This window comes from Thalassophryne amazonica, chromosome 16 (assembly GCF_902500255.1).
Source record: "Thalassophryne amazonica chromosome 16, fThaAma1.1, whole genome shotgun sequence".
NCBI classification, from domain to species: Eukaryota; Metazoa; Chordata; class Actinopteri; order Batrachoidiformes; family Batrachoididae; genus Thalassophryne; species Thalassophryne amazonica.
The window spans coordinates 4,774,694-4,796,951 of record NC_047118.1 but is presented as its reverse complement, the minus strand read 5'-3'; the positions used below and the strand labels follow the sequence as shown (position 1 = coordinate 4,796,951).

Sequence of the window (22,258 nt, the reverse complement as noted above, 5' to 3'; positions counted from 1 at the left end):
TGTGTGTGTGGGGGGGGGGGGGGGGGGGGGTGAGGCTTAAGATACTGAAACGGTCCTACAAAAGAAGCAATGACACCTTTAAAGACTCAACACTTTTGCCTGTGATGCTGAAAGATGAATTTGGTCTCCCATGAAATTAGAAGTGGGGGCCACTGGGTACCCAAGCCACCTTCTGGAGCTGCTCTGTGCATTTACAGTTCAATCCAACTGCCACAAGGTGGCACTATTGCTACTAAAACTCTTCAGTTGAGGGTTCTGCTCTCTGAGTGTGCTGCAGTTGCCTCATTAAAGCCTAAAATGTAAAACAGTGTGGTGCAGCTGCATGCGTGTGTGCACTCTGATAATGTGGAAAACGTTGCTGATCCAGCTGACGTCAGATGGCAGATACTCTCGCAGTCCTGCTACGGCCACGCCACGCTGGTCTAATTGTAGCTCGGTGGACGTGAACAGACATTCTGTTATGACAGCTGGCTTAAAGGCTGGAGACGGCTCAACAGACTGAAGCTGAATTAAAAATAGAGCTAAATTCTTTAATTGACCATTAAATTGGGGAGAGTACAAGCTGAGTTTATCACAGCTGGGAAACAGATCATTGATGTGTGTGTGTGTTTGTGTGCTTCTGCTGCTGGTGACCACATATCTCATTAATCTGTGTTGGAAGCCGGCTGTTGTTTGTTGTCTTCAATTATGACATTTATGGCTTTGATTAAAATCTATAACAATTTAAAATTTTTGAGCTTTTTACTTTGGAACTGTCGGTATTCAGAATTTTGGCAAAAATCTCACTGTGCCGTAACAATTAGAACATAATAAATAAATAAATAAAAATGAGGTTCCGATGTGGATGATGACTGCATGGTGCTCCTGGTTTAGCAGCGGCTGTATTAGAAAACTGCAGTATTACACTGTTTTTATACTGTGAACATGACTGGCTTCTGGTGCAGCCACTCAGAGTGTCTGCTGTGCCGAAATGTATCGTACCTGCAGCCACAACCACTTGGCATGCGATTCTTGTATCTCAAACTCGTTCTTGTACTTTTTACCATGTCTTGCTTTGAAACAGTTTACTGTGGTGGAGAAGCATTTTTAAAAATTAATTATGTAAAATGGTGTGTGTGAGGACAAAATTATTAGAAATAATGGCCAAGTGGTTAGCACAGATGGTTCCCAGTTCAAACCCCACCCTTGTCACATTTTTGGATGTGAAATAATTTTGTTTCTATGTATAAAATAATGTAAGCATAAAACAACCGAAGGTGTTTAGAAATGTTGTGTTGAAAATGCCATGCTCTCTTAGAAAAGGACTTGGGATAGGTTTTTAAAGTAAACGGTACGACGACATCAATACACGGTTACCTGAAGTGGCAGAAAAAACAAAATCAACATGTCCAAGGTAACAAGAGAACTCAGTCCACAGGAGAACTTGCCCTGGGTTAGGGTTGGTTGGGTTAAGCTACTGTTTAGCCCTGGGCCCAGTTTGCATCAGGATGACTCCTCCCATGTATCCCATGTGGAATAGTTTTCAGTGTTATAAGGGATGAATGTAAAATGTTTGAATGATGTTCCGTTCAGAGTTCGGTAATAAGATCAGAATGGGAAATTTAGGCTATGCTGTTAATGCTATGCTATGCTAGGATGCTTTGTTCCTACGCTTTCTGCTACTGTATGTAATGCTGCCCCCCAGTGGTGAATAAAAGGTGAGCAGAAGCAGGTCCAATGTTCTAAACACACTTGAAAAAACTTGGAGATGGTTCCTGGTTATTCACAAGATATGTATTTGTAGTTAGGCAATAACACCTTGGATTAGATACATTTTTTTTTTATTTGAAAGTTAATAAAATGAATAATTGTATCACACACTGGATTGAATCTCATCATATTTAATCGTTCCATTATAAGAAGTGTCGTTCTTAAATCATACCCCAGCTCATGTATGTATAGTATTATGTAAAATACACACACACACACACACACACACACACACACACACACACACACACACACACACACACACACACACACACACACACACACACACACACACACACACACACACACACACACACACACTCTGATTACAATCTCACATTACTCAAATAAAAACATTACCTCCTGGTTGGGGGGGGGGGAGGTCCAAATTAAAACCAAACAAATTGAAATTTTTTGAAATGTCACATGCAGAATGTTAGCGTGACCACGGTTGTTTCCGGCTGTTAATCTGGGACAAATCCCACCTCGTGCATCTCACGACCCATTTACAAAGACAACAAAAAGAGGCAAATCATACTCAGACTAAGAAGAAAAGTGAAGTTACAAAGTCAGGGAGAAATAACAGGAATGCAAAATGCAGCAGCTGAGATAGAACAGAAGCCAAGCAACAAGAGCCGAGCATGAAGAGACAGAGAGAAGAAGAGAGACCTTTCTGAGCATCTGTTTCTGAATGAAAGCAGCCTCAGTGAAGGAGGGAAGGGGGACGAGTGAGAGAGAGAGAGAGAGAGAGAGAGAGAGAGAGAGAGAGAGAGAGAGAGAGAGAGAGAGAGAGAGAGAGAGAGAGAGAAAAGACTGAATTGATGTCTCAGCAAATGTGAATTAAGTGGAAATGAGCTCCGGCCGTTACATAATCAGAGTCACAGGACATGAAAGTGTTCCCGTATAACGATTTTCTTTGTTCTAAAAATGTCTGGATATGAATTCCTTTTATTGAACATGGTCATATGAGCACCAGCTACACCAGCTTTAGTTATTGAACCCGTAAAGCTGTATGTAAATCTGTGTGACAGTCATATGAGACAGAGAAAGAGAGAGAGATGGATAATTAGTGGAGATAAAACAGAGTACACAGGAAACAGTGCAAACACACAGATTGTGCATATGCAAGAAACTCACATCAGATGATGTATGAACACACAAAAATACCAAGAAGCAGCTGTAATGTGTGTATGACTGTACAGTTCTGTATATACTTAAGATGAAGGGCAGCAGTGATAATCTGAAATTTGGATTTGATTATAGAAAGGCTTGAATTCTTATTATTGAATGCTAAAACATCTGGATCGCCTCAGCTACTGGTCCAGTGAGACAGAATCAGGGGTGGATCCAAAAACTTTTACTGGTGGTAGTTGGGGGGTCTCATTCATTGCAATTGGACATTCTACTCATTAATGGAATGATGAAAAATATAAATAATATATACTACTAGTAAGCAACTATTTCCATCATGAAGGCTCACATAAAATTTGCAAAGTAAAATATTCATTTTTATTGCAAACCATATATAACTCAATAATATACAATGTGATATTGTTACTTTTTGCAACTGTTAACAAGCGATAAGTCAACAGACAGGCACATTTTTATCAAATATGAAAAAAAGTGTAATGACCAGTGAATTTTTGCCAGGAATCTTGGAAAACACTTAAATCCATAATACTATCATGCAGATCATAGATGTTTTTCCGACTTCTATGGACAGACAGATGATACAGTGTAAAAATTATTTCATATTGTTAAACATGGTGAGATATGTAAAAGAAATTGTGGCAAACATTAGGTTATCAGACAAAAACCATCTCGTGTTTAAATTTTTTTTCTTTTTCATTTTTTAAAACTTTTTCTTTTTGTTCATATACTTTTTCTTGTGTGTGTGGTGGTGGTGGGGGGGGGGGGGGGGGGGGGGTATCCCGCAGATCCTTCCCTGGAGAGAATATACATTGCAGTAGGACTGTTAGGCGATTAACAAAAATGTAATCAATTACAAACTTTGTAATTGATAGTCTACCAGTACGTTTTCATAATTTTTGATGTGAAAAACAATTTGATATGATGCGCGATATTTTGTGCATACTCCTACAAATTCCCACACGTATGTGCATTTAACGTTTGGAAATGCACATTTGTATTTTGATTAGCATCACAATTTGTCTATGAAGTCATCACTTTTCCTGCATTTGGTTATATGTAAATTCTTTGTGAAGATAACCTGGAATGGCAGCTGGTCAATTTTCAAAATGGATAGATAGATACCAATACACATTACATCATAGTTTCTTTTTCTATAATAAAATATCAGATTTATAGCTTAGCCTACTAACTATAATTTAATTTTACTACTAGTCTACATACTAAATTACCTATACTACAATCTTCTCCTGCATTAATATTTAGGTTTTAATACCTACTCCTGTATATTATATAATACCATATTTATTGTATGTGTTGTTTATTACACTTAATATTTAAATATAAGTTATATATTGTGTCTTATCTTTCTTATGTCTTATTATTTATTATTATATTTAGTTTTTTCTTGAACCGCTTGGGTGGGTAGGGAGAGTTCCTATGGGATAAAAAAGCTTTTCAACCTACCATCCCTGGTTCTCAGGCACCAAAGTGGCTCGACTCTACTCTTTTCTACTCTATTTCTATTTTACTCTTCCTTTTTAGATATACCTTAGTATACTAGCATAGTTCTACCTTAGAATTGGAATATAATATATAAGATATACCTTACTGAATTTTCATGTACACAGTGCACGTACATACATAAACACACACACACACACACACAGATAAACTTTGGCATTCACATGTTCAGAAGTTCCTGACATTTATTGGTTGAACAAACTAGAACTTGTAGGATACAAACCTGAACCCATTGTGTTGTCCAGTTTTCTTGTCTTGTCTTAGCATCATGGTCCTCAAGTGTAGGCATTTTTTTTTTTTTACATGACATGGCTAGCTTGCTAGCTAATACAATAGCCACCAATATTTTGGATCTTTATTACTTCCACAAAGGCAACACCATTTCCAGCAGGTTCTCATTCCCACCCGCCACATTTTATGGTTGTTCATTACCCCATTCCGTCACTATGTGACTAGCTAGGTTGCCCTGTCACGCCATTTCCCCTATGGTCACATTAGCTACAAGTGACAGGCAAAACAACGGCTTGCCATTCATTTATAATCGAAGTGGGCGTTTTGCAGAGGCTAGGTGGGGTCAAAATAGATTAGAAGCCTATTTTATGTAAATGCTGAGCAATGCAATGTCAGATGGTTGTTCGCTTGAACAAAATTACCCAAGATGGTCCAATGCGCTCTGTTATTATATGGCTACGACAGTATACACGCACTCTGATTGGCTGATTATCAGACCATTACCATGACAATTGGTCCGGATCGGTTATCAGATTTGCGACTTCGTTTACAATTTTCACTGTGCAAAATAAAACAAAACAAAAAGTGAACAAAGAAATTATGAGTGACGAAGAGGACCATTCTCCAAGCGAATTTTATTACACCAACGAGGAATTAACAGTAAATGAGCGTGAAGTGGACACGCAAAATGGAGACCAACAAGATGAAAACACAGTTCTGAACAGCCACATAATAAACAAATTATTAACCTTGCTTGCTCAGTTAATAATCCTGTAATGCAGCTGTATTTCTGTATATATAGAATATGTTTTTCATGTATTTTTGCATAATGAATCCGTTCATTATTGGAGCAGATAACATCAATTTTACAGGAAAAAGTGGCATTGTGGCCATTTTCTACAATGGAAACCAAAATAACGTACTTGCTTTTTGCGTATCAAGAGAAATCCTGTTACAATGGATTGGTTTTCTGGTTAACATTTGTTGAGGGTGGGGCTTAGAGTTAACACTTCCCCGCATGTCACACAGTGACACAAGAGACTTACCCAACTCGTCAGAGATTGGCGTTCGGTCCAAATGAAGCCATTTTTGTTCTTTCTCCTCAAACTGCTGCACTTGTATTATTAGACGGCATTGCTTAAATTTTCATTGTTACGCAGATGATACCCAGCTTTATCTATCCATGAAGCCAGAGGACACACACCAATTAGCTAAACTGCAGGATTGTCTTACAGACATAAAGACATGCATGACCTCTAATTTCCTGCTTTTAAACTCAGATAAAACTGAAGTTATTGTACTTGGCCCCACAAATCTTAGAAACATGGTGTCTAACCAGATCCTTACTCTGGATGGCATTATCCTGACCTCTAGTAATACTGTGAGAAATCTTGGAGTCATTTTTGATCAGGATATGTCATTCAATGCGCATATTAAACAAATATGTAGGACTGCTTTTTTGCATTTACGCAATATCTCTAAAATCAGAAAGGTCTTGTCTCAGAGTGATGCTGAAAAACTAATTCATGCATTTATTTCCTCTAGGCTGGACTATTGTAATTCATTATTATCAGGTTGTCCTAAAAGTTCCCTGAAAAGCCTTCAGTTAATTCAAAATGCTGCAGCTAGAGTACTGACGGGGACTAGAAGGAGAGAGCATATCTCACCCATATTGGCCTCTCTTCATTGGCTTCCTGTTAATTCTAGAATAGAATTTAAAATTCTTCTTCTTACTTATAAGGTTTTGAATAATCAGGTCCCATCTTATCTTAGGGACCTCGTAGTACCATATCACCCCAATAGAGCGCTTCGCTCTCAGACTGCAGGCTTACTTGTAGTTCCTAGGGTTTGTAAGAGTAGAATGGGAGGCAGAGCCTTCAGCTTTCAGGCTCCTCTCCTGTGGAACCAGCTCCCAATTCAGATCAGGGAGACAGACACCCTCTCTACTTTTAAGATTAGGCTTAAAACTTTCCTTTTTGCTAAAGCTTATAGTTAGGGCTGGATCAGGTGACCCTGAACCATCCCTTAGTTATGCTGCTATAGACTTAGACTGCTGGGGGGTTCCCATGATGCACTGTTTCTTTCTCTTTTTGCTCTGTATGCACCACTCTGCATTTAATCATTAGTGATCGATCTCTGCTCCCCGCCACAGCATGTCTTTTTCCTGGTTCTCTCCCTCAGCCCCAACCAGTCCCAGCAGAAGACTGCCCCTCCCTGAGCCTGGTTCTGCTGGAGGTTTCTTCCTGTTAAAAGGGAGTTTTCCTTCCCACTGTCGCCAAGTGCTTGCTCACAGGGGGTCGTTTTGACCGTTGGGGTTTTTACGTAATTATTGTATGGCCTTGCCTTACAATATAAAGCGCCTTGGGGCAACTGTTTGTTGTGATTTGGCGCTATATAAATAAAATTGATTGAATTGATTGACTTGTATAAAAGGAACATAATAGCAAGGAATGAAATTCCCCAAAGGGAGGTGAAGATGACTGGTGGCAGATATTGTAGCATTAATGTTGGAACACACAGATGGAGACAACCATCAACCCTCTTGTGTGTGTGTGTGTGTTTGGGGGGGGGGGAGCTCCGTCACCACCTTCGTCTCCCATCAAGGAATTATCTCTGCAAGGTCCTCACAAGTATACAAAACCAGTGTGTGCATATGTGTGTAGAAAGTGCCGGGAAGCGGCGGTTGTTCTCCACGTCCGTCACCATTACATGATAATGAGGACGGGCATGTGTACAGTGTTTGGCACAAATTATTTTATGGTTGTTTTCCTTTCTCTCAAAGTGTGCAGCCTCACTGGTGGAGATACCATGATTTATGATGAGTCCTGATAGCGGTTTGGGTTTAAGGATCGCGTTGGACACCTGGCAGCAATTTTCATCAGTCACTATTTGTATAAGTCACATCGGCTCACTGTGTGTGCTGTTACCTTTGTCTCCCTCTCTAACGTGTGTCTATTCCCATGTATCAGGTGGCCTTCATGTCAGCGTCAAAGACGGAGCCCCTCCCCTGTGACTCAGGCAAGTACACCAAAAATAACGAATGCTGCATGGAGTGCCCGCCCGGAGAGGGAGTGGTGAAGAAGTGTGGCAGCATGCAGACAGTCTGCGCCCAGTGTCTGGACAGTGAGTAGAGTTTTCCTCTTTCTGCATGTTTGAAAGGTATAAATTTGATGACGTGGCAGGAGAAGAAGGTTATGTCTTCTTACCAGTCTGTCACCAAGATACTGCCCAAAAATCAACAACAAAAAAACATTCCAAATTTTATTAAAAAAAGGTTACATTTTAATATTATGTTGTGCAGATTGTCCTTTCTTGATTCAATGTTCATCACAATCCAGATCTGCCACAGCGTGGTAGAACCACTGCTTCCTTGCATCAAGGAGCAGGTTGAGGTGGTTTGGGCACTTGGTGAGGATGCCCCCTGGTTGTCCCCCTAGGGAGGTCCTCCAAGCACATCCAACTAGGAGGAGGCCCCAGGGAAGACCCAGGACACACTGGAGGGATTATATTTCCCAGCTGGTTTGGAAATATCTCGGGGATACCCTTGGAACAGTTACAGGGCTTGACCAAGGATAGGGAAGTATGAGATGAGCTGCTTAGTCTGCTGCCACCGCAACCCAGACCCAGATAAGCATCAGAAAATGAAAAAATATTAAGATCTGCCCCAAAGTTTTTCCCTTTTCTCTTTTTTAAAATAACCCACTTTATGATGTCACAAAGAGCTAGTAATACCTACTGTTCTCTTGATTGGTGGTTTGTGTTTTCTGAATGCCATTCTTGTTTTACTAATATTTTCAATTATTCATTCATTCATTTTCTGCCACTTTCTGGGTCATGGTGAAGTAGACCAAACAGCTCATCCCACACTTCCCTATCCTCATCCAAGTCATTTAGTGCTTCCTGGCAGATCCCTAGGTATTCCCAAGCCATCTGGGACATATAATCCCTTAAGCACGTCCTGGGTCTTCAATCAATTAAATATATACATATATTAACAACAAGCACAACAAAGCATACCCACACTCATTAAAGCTGTACCCCTCAAGAGTTGTGGCCCCATCTAAACAATCTATAGTTCACGATCTAAAATACAAATCACACTTGGGTTTGAGGCATGTCCAATTCTTTTTTTTTTTTTTTTTTGCATTTCAGAAGCAAGTGGCACCCTCCGGTGGTGACAAATGAATTTAGCGCAAAACTACCAAAACATGCAGTCCCTTGAACAGCCCCTTGAGGCTGGACCCAAAAAAACGAGTCACTTCTGATAGAAGCTAAAGTTGAAATCTTCATCTTTAAAGCAGAAAAACATTTCCCGTCTGGTAGCAAACAAACAAACAACAAAAAAAAGATTTTAGTGTCGATAGATTTCCTGTCCATGACAGCTACACGGGGGGACTTTCATTGTTTACTTTTCTGTTCAAAATGCACTTCCAATAAAGTGAGAATTGACAAAACTGGTTATCATTTTCATGTTGAGGCGGCAGGCGGGTTGTTGTCGACAGCTTCTGAAAGTTACTAATAAAGTAACTACCAATCTAATTGACTTACTTTTAAAACTGAGTAATCAGTAAAGTAACAGTTGCTTTTTCAAGGAGTAATCAATAATTGAATTACTTTTTCAAAGTAACTGTGGCAACACTGTCTATGTGTGTGTGTAGTACTGTGGTGACGAGAAAATGATACATTAATTAATAAACCATCACATGCATAAAGTTACTGTGAAAGGGGCACATTTTGGTTTGGTGGAAAGTAATAGGTTAAAAATAATAGGTCAACAGGTAAAAACAAGATCCCTTGAATCAGCCTCAACTTATTCTTCAAGGCTGGCCAAAGCCAAGACCGAGTCATGACACAGGAGCTGGCCTTAAGGCCGACACGCTGCAGTTGAAGCCCTACGATTTTACAAGTGCTGGGAAAAAGAGTTATTGAATGTCTACTGTATGTTTGTTCTTATGGAGTCTGGTGATTAACCAACTGGGATGAACAGTGTCACCGAATGAAATGCTACTCAAGTAAAAGTCTTCAAGTATCTAGTATTTATTGTACTTAAGTATGACAAGTAATGTACAACTAAATGTACTCAAGTATTGAAAGTAAAAGTACAAGTAAATGTTAATAATCAAAAATGGACTGATTTTTTTAATATTACAAAGTTTATCTAGGCTTGTTAATGACTGGTAGTATTAGTCAAAGTACTGAAAATTGTGCACATCACACAAAAACACTTCAGAAACAAGGTTTCCAAACCTAAATGAGAGTAGACTACTCACTAGGTGTTCACAGGAAACAGTTATTTATTTCTATATGAATGTCATTGTTACATAGTTTTATCTTTTCTGTTGTGTTTTGTTTCATTAGGTTCTTTTTGTCTCTTTCACTAAAATTGTATTGTAACATTATTAGTCTATTATTATTGACTATTATGTAGACTATTATTGTTGTTGCTATTACTATTAATATAGGAATAAAAATACATTTAAAAAAATTACAATTTGACTGTTTTACGACAATGAATGCTGAGCCATTAATTATACAGAAAACAAATCAACACAAACGTGCTTAATGCTAATTTTAACATTGAAAACGCCATAGACATGCTAACGCTTTAGCATCGGCCCCATTTTTAAGTTATAAAATACATCTATTAACAGGTCGGTTTAACATAAAAATATTAAATATTACTCACAGACATATGCTCTTCAGGGTTTTAGCGGGGAAAAAATAGGATAAAGCGAATTAAAACAATGACTCCACGAATCAATCGTAGATCGAAGCACTGCTTCATGTGTGTGTGGTTTTTTTTTTGTAACGAGTAACGGCATGGCGCATAGAAAATGTATTGGAGTAGAAGAATGCAATTAAGGTTGGAAATGTAGTGAAGTAAAAGTGAAAAAAGCTGAATTAAAAAAACTCAAGTAAAGTACAAGTCTCCCAAAACGTACTTAAGTACAGTAGTGAAGTATTTTTACTTTGTTACTATACAACACTGGAGATGAAGGAGCTCTGGGAGGAGGAGTTCATGCTAGTCCTCGAGAAAAAAGTTCACAAAGTCCTGGCCACTTTCAAACTGTCCAGTTATATCAGTCAGTCATCAGCGTAAAATCTTGTGCTGAACTTCAGGTTGTATGTAATCCTGATGTCAGTTCAGAGTCTGATTGAATACCAAAAAAAAAAAAAAAAACCTATCAAAATAAGTGATTGTCCAATCTGCTCATTTGTACATAGGGTCTGCGTTGCTTTTACAAGTGTCCAGAGACATAGGTCAGGAATTCGTTGGTCTGATGCTTGTAAGTGGGTCCAAATGTGTTTGCTTACAGCTCAGCTCAGGCTGCGAACCATTAGCTCATTCGGCAGACCGCGTCTGGGAGCTGCGCCAACACCGCAGCAGAAGACAAGAGCTGTTTCTACAAATAAATACATTCTCCTCCAATCAGGGCACCGCAATTGTGTCTCTCTTTGACCTTTATGACACTGGTATGTACGCTGCGACGGAGTGCGCTACGTAAACGTCAAAGCATAGGTCACGCGGCATCACGCGCTGTGAAGAGTAACGCGTCTCCGCGGTCTCTGAATGTTAAATGTTATGATGTTTCATGGTGCACAATGGAGAAATCAAATGCTTGTTATAAACGTATTACAAATAAAGAGAGAGAAAAAGTAAACACTGGCTTATGGTTGATGTCAATAAGAACGGTTGAGTGGAAAAACAAAACAAAGAAATTCATGGAAAACAGACCCTCAATAAGAACCGGGTGTCATTTAAAGGGAAATGATCAAATTCCATCGTAATGTTTGCAGAATGGCAACGTGTTTCCTCACACAGAAAATTGATGCCCTCGTTATCCCCTGAACTTCTGAACTTTAGCACAGCAGATGCTAATGTTTGCATTGCCTTATTAAGAATCTTACATCGGCTTGATTTCACAGCTTTGAACCTTTTTTTTTGCCAAGAGGAACTGAGAGCAGCGCAAGTCGATAGAGGGGCAGCGAGCCAATTCCCTATGTGCAGAACAGTGTGGTGCCTTGAGGTAAAACTGTAGTACAATATGCTGTAAATCAGTTTCATGTGAACATAGTCAAAGGTCGTATCGGAGTGTCGTGCAACTGACAAATGTGTGTAAAAATATTCCAGAGACGTTTGTCCTTCCTATGCATTTAAAATTTGAATCTGTATTGTTAAAAGACACTTAAACATGGTCACGTCCAGTTGGCCTTCTGCAGCTTCGGGGGTCCTCAACACTGAGGCACCTCCGTGCCGAGCCTCCACAAGTAACTGCTCTGTTGGACACAAAGTCATTCCAGGTTAACCCAAAGATCATCTGATCATACCAAAGACATCCAGTTATTGCATTAAGTCAAGTCTCAAAACCATCCAATAAGACAGGAAGTGCCAGGACCCAACAAACTGGGACCTTCATTCTCCTGCAAAAAACATGGCATCACCAAAGTCGACTATCAGCTCTTCACAGGCGTCTCTGGATCTCAAAGGCAGAGGACGCAGATACACAAGTATCACTGCTGAGATAAATTAAATCTCCGGGATATATTCAGATTGTCTTCCAAATATAATATCACATTTAGTTTTTCTTGTCTTTTTTGGACAAACTCTATTCATTCAACAAGTGAGAAGTTTATCCTCAAATTGAATAGTACAGAAGCACATGTCCTAGTCCTCAAGCCACACCTACCGCACCAATAACTGGCCTGCTGAAATTGCAGTTGGGGTTTTCTTAAAAAGAAGGCTTGAATGTTCAGCTACAATTTGCCAGAAGGTACATCTGAGATGCAAGCCGAGGATTTGATGTTTTGGTGAAAGAAAATCCTCCTTTATACCACTTCATCATGAAGCTGTATAACTGGGGATAGAAAATGCAAAACTTGCACTGTGCACAATGTCTCCAATCACAGCCACAGAAGCCTATAACTTTTTCTGGGTTGTCTGGGTGTCTTGGTGGCTTCCCTCACTCTTCTTCTTGCACAGTCACTCAGTTTTGAGAACTGTCTACTCCATGCAGATTTACCACAGTCATACTGTTTGTATTCCTTCATAATTAATGTAAATAAAGTCCAAGACATATTCAGTGACTTGGAAATGTTCATGTATCCATCCCCTGACTTGTCTGAAGAAAACTGGCAATAAAACTACAGGTATTATACCAAAGCGTTCCATTACTCATGCAACCCATCATCTTGGCTTTTATATTTTTAACTAATTTATATCAAGTTGTAGAGATTTTCTTTGAGTTAGAGTTTAAGGGAGGTAATTTAACAAATTGCTATTTTTTTGCACGTTTTGAATTTTATTGTAAAATGTGTGATACTTTTGGAGGCCACTGTACATGTCTGTGGGCACTCTGCCTTTGAGATTGAGAGTTATCTTGGAAGAGCTTATGGAGTCATGAGGTCACTGGACAGAGGTGCTTATTGGTGATGTTGATATGTTTGCAGGTGAACAAAGGTCCAAGTCTTTAGGATGCTGGTGCTTCCCATTTTGCTCTATGGTTACGATACTTGGATGCTAACCAGTGACCTCAAGCATTGACTGGTTGTCTTTGGTGCTAGGTGTCTTTGGAGAATCCTTGAGGACCACTGGAATGACTTTGTATCAAACAAGTGGTTACAAAGACAGACTAAGATGAGGAGGATCACTTGCATTGTGAGGGAGTGACAGCTTTGACATTTTGGCCATGTGGTCCATTTCTCTGTGCATGATGCAGCATGCAGGCACCTAAGTGTTGAGGACCCCAGTAGCTTGAGAAGACCAAGGGATGTCCATGTTTCTCCTGACTGTAGCAGGTGGTTATTTTAGAGATGTGGTGAATGGATGGTTGTCTGCCTGGGGGGTTGCCATCCATGACATGGGTGGTTCTGTGGTGTTGTGGATCAGGGCATGCTCCCGGACTTGACTGGACTTCTGCAAGGTCCTCAATCCATGTGTTCCAGGTATGCATTTGAGCACCTTTGCATGGCAGCTTCAGGTGGAACAGCGTGATAGAAACACAGTGTATTCACATCCTTGGAGATATACTAAGTAGAGTAGATTCTGAATAATCCAAACACACCAGAGGGAGTTAGATGTGATTAACAGTCATCAACAAATAGTCTAAGTGACTGTAGCAGGAAGTCTGTAGAGAGAGTCCACGAGCTGAGTGCAGTCTGCAGAGGAATGCATCCACACTTCAGCCGTGTCTGGAGTGTGTCTCCACTTTGATGTCATGCAGGGGTTTGTCTTGTGTGTTGCGTTATACTATGTTCTATGCTCATGCCATAAAAAGCAGCGGGTGAAGCGCAGATGGCAAACTGGTGCTGCATCTTTCCCTTCTGCAATAACTTGTGCAGAACTGCTCCAATGTTTTTCCATTGAGGATTTCTCTTTTCACGCTGTCCGCTTCCCCACTGACTCTTGTCCTCTCCCTCTCCCTCTCTCTCTCCATTTTCTACCTTGTACTTGTTTTCTTTAACCAGCCCCCCCCTTCCCTCCATTCTCTTCTCGCTATGACTCATCGTCTGTATTAACAGATAAAACGGTATTAGAGAGCCGGGGCACCAAAGGGCACAATCTGCTCATTCATCACGTGCACTGTTACATCAGAGCATCTTTACTCACTTGATCCAGCTAATTAAACCGTATTGAAAAGCTTATTGTGCCTCCAACAGCGGGCACTTATCGCGCTCTGCAGCACAGCCGAGGTGTTCTCGCCTGACAACACTCCACAATTACGCACAAACACTCAGGAGGATGCACTCAATTTCCGGTGCGAGCGCATTTTCATTGCTTTCAGTATTGTTTATTATTATTATTATAATTTTTCTTCCCTCTCAATGATAAAATCTCAAGTCCTCCAGGAACACACGCTCTCGAATCGGGCTGAGATGGATTTGTTTGCTCCTGAGAGGCTGAAAACACGGACTTTACTGAAAAAAGAAAGTCTGTAAATACAGCGGCGACTTTCAAAAGTGCAGATATGAATAATTAAAAGTGAAGAAATGAAAAAAAAAAAAGATTTGGCACATCCACTTCCTGTCTCACGGTAAATATCGGTGAATACTTACCACGAGGCCCCTCCAACCCCACCCCCACCCTGCTGCCTTAATTCCCCACTTCCTGTCAGCGTAACACGCCCCCCTCAGGACGACCACCGGCATCAGCGATGTTGAAATATTTATCAGTCTCTTCTACTTTTGTTTGCTGTCGCGGGAGAAATGGTTCACTAAGTGAACCATTCAGAAAAAAAACCGTCTTGCTGACAAACTCAGGAGTCAGTGTAGCGTTTAAAAAGAAGCCTCGCTGGTCAAATACGCCGGGACTCACCGGGGATTTAAGGAAGCAGAATCACGGCCTCGTTTGGTGAAAGCTAAAACAGCATCAAGAATCGCCTCCAACTACGGATCACAGAGGATGAAGGGAAAAGAAAGTGGAGATTTTCCTTTGGTGGGTCTTCAGCTGCAGCGGTGGAGGAAGCTCCAGTCCCACGCGGCCAATCGCTCAAAGGCAGAACAGAAGCTAAAAAAGACCAGATTATCTCTTAAACTAAAATTTGCCTTGTTTGGTCGAAGCGTTACGCCTGTTAAAAAAGATGACAAAGTAAAGATAAAAGTGCAAAGGTTAAATAATACTTTTGTCAGGTCCTCTTACGCCGAATTGGCAACCTCCAGTGCTGACAAATGAAGTCAATATGGAAGTGCAAAAAGAATCATTCCCTAATGCCACCTAAAATGTTCAACTTTACAGCATAAATAAACATTGTTTGCATCACAGTCTCGAGTGAGTGCTAGTGTGTGCCAGGTTCAGACGGTCACTGCTAGTTGCGGCTAGCTTGAGCTAGCAGGTGGCTGCTACAACCCCTGGCAAAATTATGGAATCACCGGCCTCGGAAGATGTTCATTCAGTTGTTTAATTTTGTAGAAAAAAAAGCAGATCACAGACATGACACAAAACTAAAGTCATTTCAAATGGCAACTTTCTGGCTTTAAGAAACACTATAAGAAATCAGGAAAATAAATTGTGGCAGTCAGTAACGGTTACTTTTTTAGACCAAGCAGAGGGAAAAAAATATGGAATCACTCAATTCTGAGGAAAAAATTATGGAATCATGAAAAACAAAAGAACGCTCCAACACATCACTAGTATTTTGTTGCACCACCTCTGGCTTTTATAACAGCTTGCAGTCTCTGAGACATGGACTTAATGAGTGACAAACAGTACTCTTCATCAGTCTGGCTCCAACTTTCTCTGATTGCTGTTGCCAGATCAGCTTTGCAGGTTGGAGCCTTGTCATGGACCATTTTCTTCAACTTCCACCAAAGATTTTCAATTGGATTAAGATCCGGACTATTTGCAGGCCATGACATTGACCCTATGTGTCTTTTTGCAAGGAATGTTTTCACAGTTTTTGCTCTATGGCAAGATGCATTATCATCTTGAAAAATGATTTCATCATCCCCAAACATCCTTTCAATTGATGGGATAAGAAAAGTGTCCAAAATATCAACGTAAACTTATGCACTTATTGATGATGTAATGACAGCCATCTCCCCAGTGCCTTTACCTGACATGCAGCCCCATATCATCAATGACTGTGGAAATTTACATGTTCTCTTCAGGCAGTCATCTTTATAAATCTCATTGGAAAGGCACCAAACAGAAGTTCCAACATCATCACCTTGCCCAATGCAGATTCGAGATTCATCAATGAATATGACTTTCATCCAGTCATCCACAGTCCACGATTGCTTTTCCTTAGCCCATTGTAACCTTGCTTTTTTTCTGTTTAGGTGTTAATGATGGCTTTCGTTTAGCTTTTCTGCATGTAAATCCCATTTCCTTTAGGCGGTTTCTTACAGTTCAGTCACAGACGTTGACTCCAGTTTCTTCCCATTTGTTCCTCATTTGTTTTGTTGTGCATTTTCAATTTTTGAGACATATTGCTTTAAGTTTTCTGTCTTGACGCTTTGATGTCTTCCTTGGTCTACCAGTATGTTTGCCTTTAACAACCTTCCCATGTTGTTTGTATTTGGTCCAGAGTTTAGACACAGCTGACTGTGAACAACCAACATCTTTTGCAACATTGCGTGATGATTTACCCTCTTTTAAGAGTTTGATAATCCTCTCCTTTGTTTCAATTGACATCTCTCGTGTTGGAGCCATGAGTCCACTTGGAGCAACAGCTCTCCAAGGTGTGTTCACTCCTTTTTAGATGCAGACTAACGAGCAGATCTGATTTGATGCAGGTGTTAGTTTTGGGGATGAAAATTTACAGGGTGATTCCATAATTTATTCCTCAGAATTGAGTGAGTCCATATTTTTTTTCCCTCTGCTTGGTCTAAAAAAGTAACCGTTACTGTAACCGTTACAAAATTAAACAACTGAATGAACATCCTCTGAGGCCGGTGATTCCATAATTATTGCCAGGGGTTGTAGATCTAAACTTGACTTTGTCTTTTTTGAGCATTTCATTACAAATTTCTGATCTATCTATAATATGGCTTGCTGTGTAGTTAATTGTACTAAATCTGTGCTCCAACATTTTCTTTGAGTGAAATCTTGTATTTTTGTATTCTTGATGTTCGCGAACTGATGGAGCCGTGGCAATATGACAGTTTTTAATGGCCGCAGCCAAGCCACTTGAATTTGCACCAACACAGTAGTTTCATAATTAATGTGGTGATGAAGAATTTTGCAGTGCAGTGTCCTAAAAAAAAAGACACTGTATCGTCTCTGCAGGGAATCTACATGGCTCAACGAAACAGGGTAACAATTATGTGCTAAATATAATATGATGCAGTTTTTCTAATGTTGCTTATTCACAAATGGTGGCTATGTTGACCAAATATTTTACAAAAAAATGGTGATGGTGGATGGTCATGTGCCAGTTTCAAAGCCATCCAGAGATGCATTATTGATGGCACTAATGGAGCTGAAACACATCAGCATTTGAAGTGTGTGTGTGTGTGTGTGTGGGGGGGGGGGGGGTCACAGTCTGGAGTGGATCATTTTCCGTTAATTTTTCCCTGATGTAAAACCGCATCCTTTCAACAACGGTGATTTTTAGACCCATACGTTGTAATCACTGCACCTCAATCATCATTGCTCTATTGGGGACAATTATCAAGATGATTATGTTTTATTAAAGCAAACACTCTGAAAATCTATGGAGGGGGAATTCCTAATGACCAGCTCCCCCCACCCCCCCGCCCGCCCCATTTGGAGTCGTTCAGTCAGTCAAATGTGCTGACACATAAATTTGACGTACTCTATTTACATTTGTTGCATATGGTCACATTTTGGTGGCATTATGTACAAGCAAAACAGCTGATGCATGCAAGATATAATTAGCCACCAAGCTAGCGCAGTGTGTGTACGAGATGAGCTTTGTTGGTTACGCCTGTCTGCAGAGATGACAAATGCCCAAAGCTCACAAATTCAAATAATGACCTCAGAGGTCTGTAATTTTTCCTAGGCTCTGGTGCCGCAAGTGCAGACAGCGCCATCCAGGGGCGTAGGCAGAAATCACAAAATGGGTGGGCCCAGAAAAAATCAGACGGGCCCAACCTTTGGGGGTGTAGGTATTATAATACACCGTTTGAAAAAGTGTGCCTTGTTTGGACATCGCAAGCAACGTTATCACTTAGCCTACAGCACTGGCAAAGTGAGCACACAGACGCAACACGTCAGACACAAGTACTCTTCATGGATAACGCAAGCTGCAGTGCAGCGCCACACACACACACACACACATTCAGTGCAAGTCTGGTAGCCTACTTGGCTCGGCCTAAACCCAAAACGTCAATAGGTATTTAAATAAGGCATTGTTTCAAAAATGAATTCCAAGTTTAATGATGAACACATCTCAGCCAACTGCACAGATGCTGTGTGCACAGTTACACAGACGCAAAGTGTCAGACACAAGCACCCCATGGACAGTGCAGCAACGCTTAGTCATGTAAAGTCCTTTAAAATAAAAATTCAAAATATATCTGCAACATGAAAACAGGTTGGCTCAGCGGCCAAATTAAAAACCATCAGAACGGACACCAACATGATTCGTGGCAGTTGCAATATAATATTAACAATTAGGCCTATTTAGAAGAAAAAGCAATTAATGGTCTCACACTTACATTTGATGAATCCTTTTAATGCTCCAGCAGGAGACGACGGGGTTTTTGTTGAACTCTCTTATCACGTCATCACAGTCCAACGATTCACTCAGTTTTCTTTCAAGGGAAAGTGCATTCAGTCTGTGAGTCAACGTGGATGTTCTGGTGGATGTTTTTATCTCATTAACAGTAGAAAACAGCCGGTCGATGGTGCATGTTGTTATTGGCATTGTGATGGAGGCCCGCAGAAGACTATTTATTTGAGGAAAAATGTGCTCCCTCGTTTATCGCGGGAGTTACGTTCAAAAATAACCCGCGATAAACAAAATCCGCAAAGTAGTCAGCGCTATTTTTTACAATTATTATAGATGTTTTAAGGCTGTAAAACCCCTCACTACACACTTTTCTCAAACAGGCATTAACATTTTCTCACTTTTCTCTCCTGTGTAAACACTCTCTTTATTTCTTCTGTGCGAGAGGATTATAAACAGACACACGCAGAACACAATGCGCAGCTCTCCCTTCGGTCACTGCCTCCGGAGGTACGGATGCGGGACCCGCAAAGACTCCAAGTCCTCTCTCGGTGGCCACGGAGCTCTGCGTCTGCTCTCAACATCCGGATCAAAACAGCGAGTGTATCTCTGGACCTGTTGCCAGATTTGGCGCAATTCCGCACAGCAGAGGAGGTGGAGGAGGAGGTGGCCTGCAGCTGCATTTACTGAGCCTGCAGAAAGCGCATCGGAGGCAGTGAGAGCAATCACGGTGATGCCGACCGGTGCCGCGAACGGCCCGCCTGATAAGGACGCAGAACACAATGCGCCGTTTAAAAAAAAAAATGCATGCAAAATTGCACTAAAAAAATCAGCGAAACTGCGAGGCCACGAAACGTGAACTGCGTTATCGCGAGGGACCACTGTACTCTGAAAATGAATTAATAAAAATCACAGAAGATGAACCAGATTTTTTTGACAAAATTTATTAATTGTCGCTCAGTGCTAATACAATATCACATCATAGGAATACAATGAGGCAACGACAGGTGACTGTCGAATGTCGACTCAGCCTTCTCATTGGATGGGGTGGGCCTGGCTGATAAGTGGGCGGGCCCAGGCCCATCCAGGCCCACCCTTGGCTACGCGTAAGGCTCATCCTCTGCCTCCAAACACTAATGGTTCGGGAAAAGGAAAATACTGTCTGAGGATGTGTCAGGAAGACCTTGTGTAGAAAATCTTGCAGCAGTCAAAGCTTTATGTCAGCCTGGTCAAGTTGCTGCTATTATCATACCGAAAGACTGAACATAAATACAAAGTTACTTTAATGTATTTAATCCAGGAGCCAGTAGAAAAGTTTGACCTAATCAATGCCACTTAAGGGGAATAAACAACACTGACAGTCCAGCCTCATGTGCCAGGACCGACACAAAAATGTATGGTGGCATCCCAGAGTGGTAGCTGTAGTCAGGTAGGGGTCAATCAAAATTGAAAAATAGTCCAATCATTTTGAAAATTATACCACATTATTTGTCCAATTGCAAGGATTCCAAAAAGGTATAATTTGGGCTATCTATGACTGAATGATTTGGAGTTATGGGGTAAAAATAAAAATAAAAATGTTGACAATTATTAATTTGTTGCAGGGGTAAAAAGTTAAAGTTCCCTTAGTTTTGGTAAAACATGATGAAAATTATTCATTAATAGAAGCTAATAGGATTATTAAATGGACTAGTTTTGTCCATATTCTCCAAAGTAAAGTCAAATACGGTTGACGTCAAATGGATTATATGACATATGACTTATGTTATCCCGTAACTTAATAACTAAGCATAACATGTGATACAAACTATTTCTTTTAAAAACTCTATTAACTCAACCAATAATTTGCATCACTTTTGTTAAGCAAAATTGCAGCATCTGTAACTTTTTAACCCCTGTACAAACTGAAATGGACCTTCTCACCACCATCACCATTTTCTATGTTTTTATCTCATAACATTTCATCATAGATAGTCCAAACTGTACCTTTTTGGAATCTTTATGATTGTGTAAATGGTGTGGTATAGTTTTCAATATGACTGGAGCATTTTTAAATTTTGACCCTCTGTAATTTTTCATTGATCCCAGTTTGGCTGTAGCTACTGCCCTGGGATGGCCATCATACATTTTGCTAGCTCATGGCACACTGAGGCTGGATTGTGAGTGTTTTTAGCCCCTTACTGGTACTGAAAACATAATTGGCCCATGGATCAGTTGTGTCATAAGTGGAAAACAACCTAGTTGAAAAAGAGTGAGAGCAGCATATTAATGACTTGCAATCATTTACAACACTTATTTTCCCTCTAGTAACATGCTAACTAGCCAAACTATTTGGACTTGTGAATAACTACAACACCTGGGCTAAGCTTGTTCCCTATTATGAACACCTGAAAGTAGTGTGATTGTTTTCATACACACTTGACTTATGCCTTATTGGTGATTTAAGTTAAGCTACTCACACAGATGGTGTGTTTGTGACATTCCAAGGGTCATGTTGCACTCACCACCCAACTCACCAACACAATGCCACATGGTTACTGACAAAACAATTCGACCCACCTTGGCGAGAGTTTTGGTCGAAACACTTGCCACTTAACATCACTGGCTGCGCAATCACTCTTACACGCCACTAACACGCCACACACGTTGTCTGTATGACAAGCTAGAAAGCACCAGGTTATTCAGAAAATCCAAATCTATGATCAAACACTGAGCAGGAAGCAGCAGGTGATGTATTTATGTTAAATGTTGCTGAACTTGGCACATGTGTAGCGGCAACATGACACACACAACCTGGGAATGAGCACAGAACGCCGGTGGTTACTAACATGCCACGCACACGCTTTCTGTTTGAGAGGGGCTTTACACTCATAGATATTGACATTTGTGCTATTTTAGCTTCATGCTGTGCTAGCGGACCCGTTTGTCGAAGAAATTTGGTGATGACTTTGCAGTGACCCGGTTTTGGTCCAGACTCTGTCAGTAAAACAAGAGTGTGACTCACTCCATAGTGTGAAATAGAGGGCGGTCACACATCCACCACAATGCGTCAGACTACAGCCCTTAGATTCGTATGCGTAAGCGGGTGGGAGACGCTCCTTTCGAAGCGTGGTTTTTACTCCCTACTTTCTTCTACGTCATTACCTCGGCCCGCCCCATTCTGCCTTCACTGTTGTCTTCGGAGCTGCTTCGATGTTTTACAAGGTGTTTGCAGCCTGTGCTTGTATTTACTTGCCAGAGCTGCTTTTCAAGAAAAAGCAAGTGCTGGGACATCGCTGCAGGTCTTTTCACACCGAAAACTCCCACTAAGCAGTTCTCGTGGAAAAAACAAACATGCACACAGAGAGACGTGCATATGCAGATAAGAATTTTGCAGAGTCACACACGTCTGCTCGGTCATTTGGCTTTGCACCCACTCAACTATGTTTCAGGACAAGTCTGGAGCTGACACCCAGCGAGTGCGAACGTGCATCATC

At 40.7% G+C, this 22,258-nt stretch overlaps 1 protein-coding gene across 1 annotated transcript in view; it reads left to right on the top strand.

Annotated features, from left to right (window-relative positions):
- The first annotated feature begins 7,627 nt into the window (after nucleotides 1-7,627).
- The window catches only part of ngfra (nerve growth factor receptor a (TNFR superfamily, member 16)), a 65,681-nt gene continuing 51,050 nt past the window's right edge, over nucleotides 7,628-22,258 (top strand). The window contains exon 1 of the mRNA XM_034191098.1: nucleotides 7,628-7,776. Coding sequence (XP_034046989.1) covers nucleotides 7,632-7,776 — 145 coding nt within the window. The 5' untranslated portion in view covers nucleotides 7,628-7,631. The remainder of the gene's footprint in view (nucleotides 7,777-22,258) is intronic.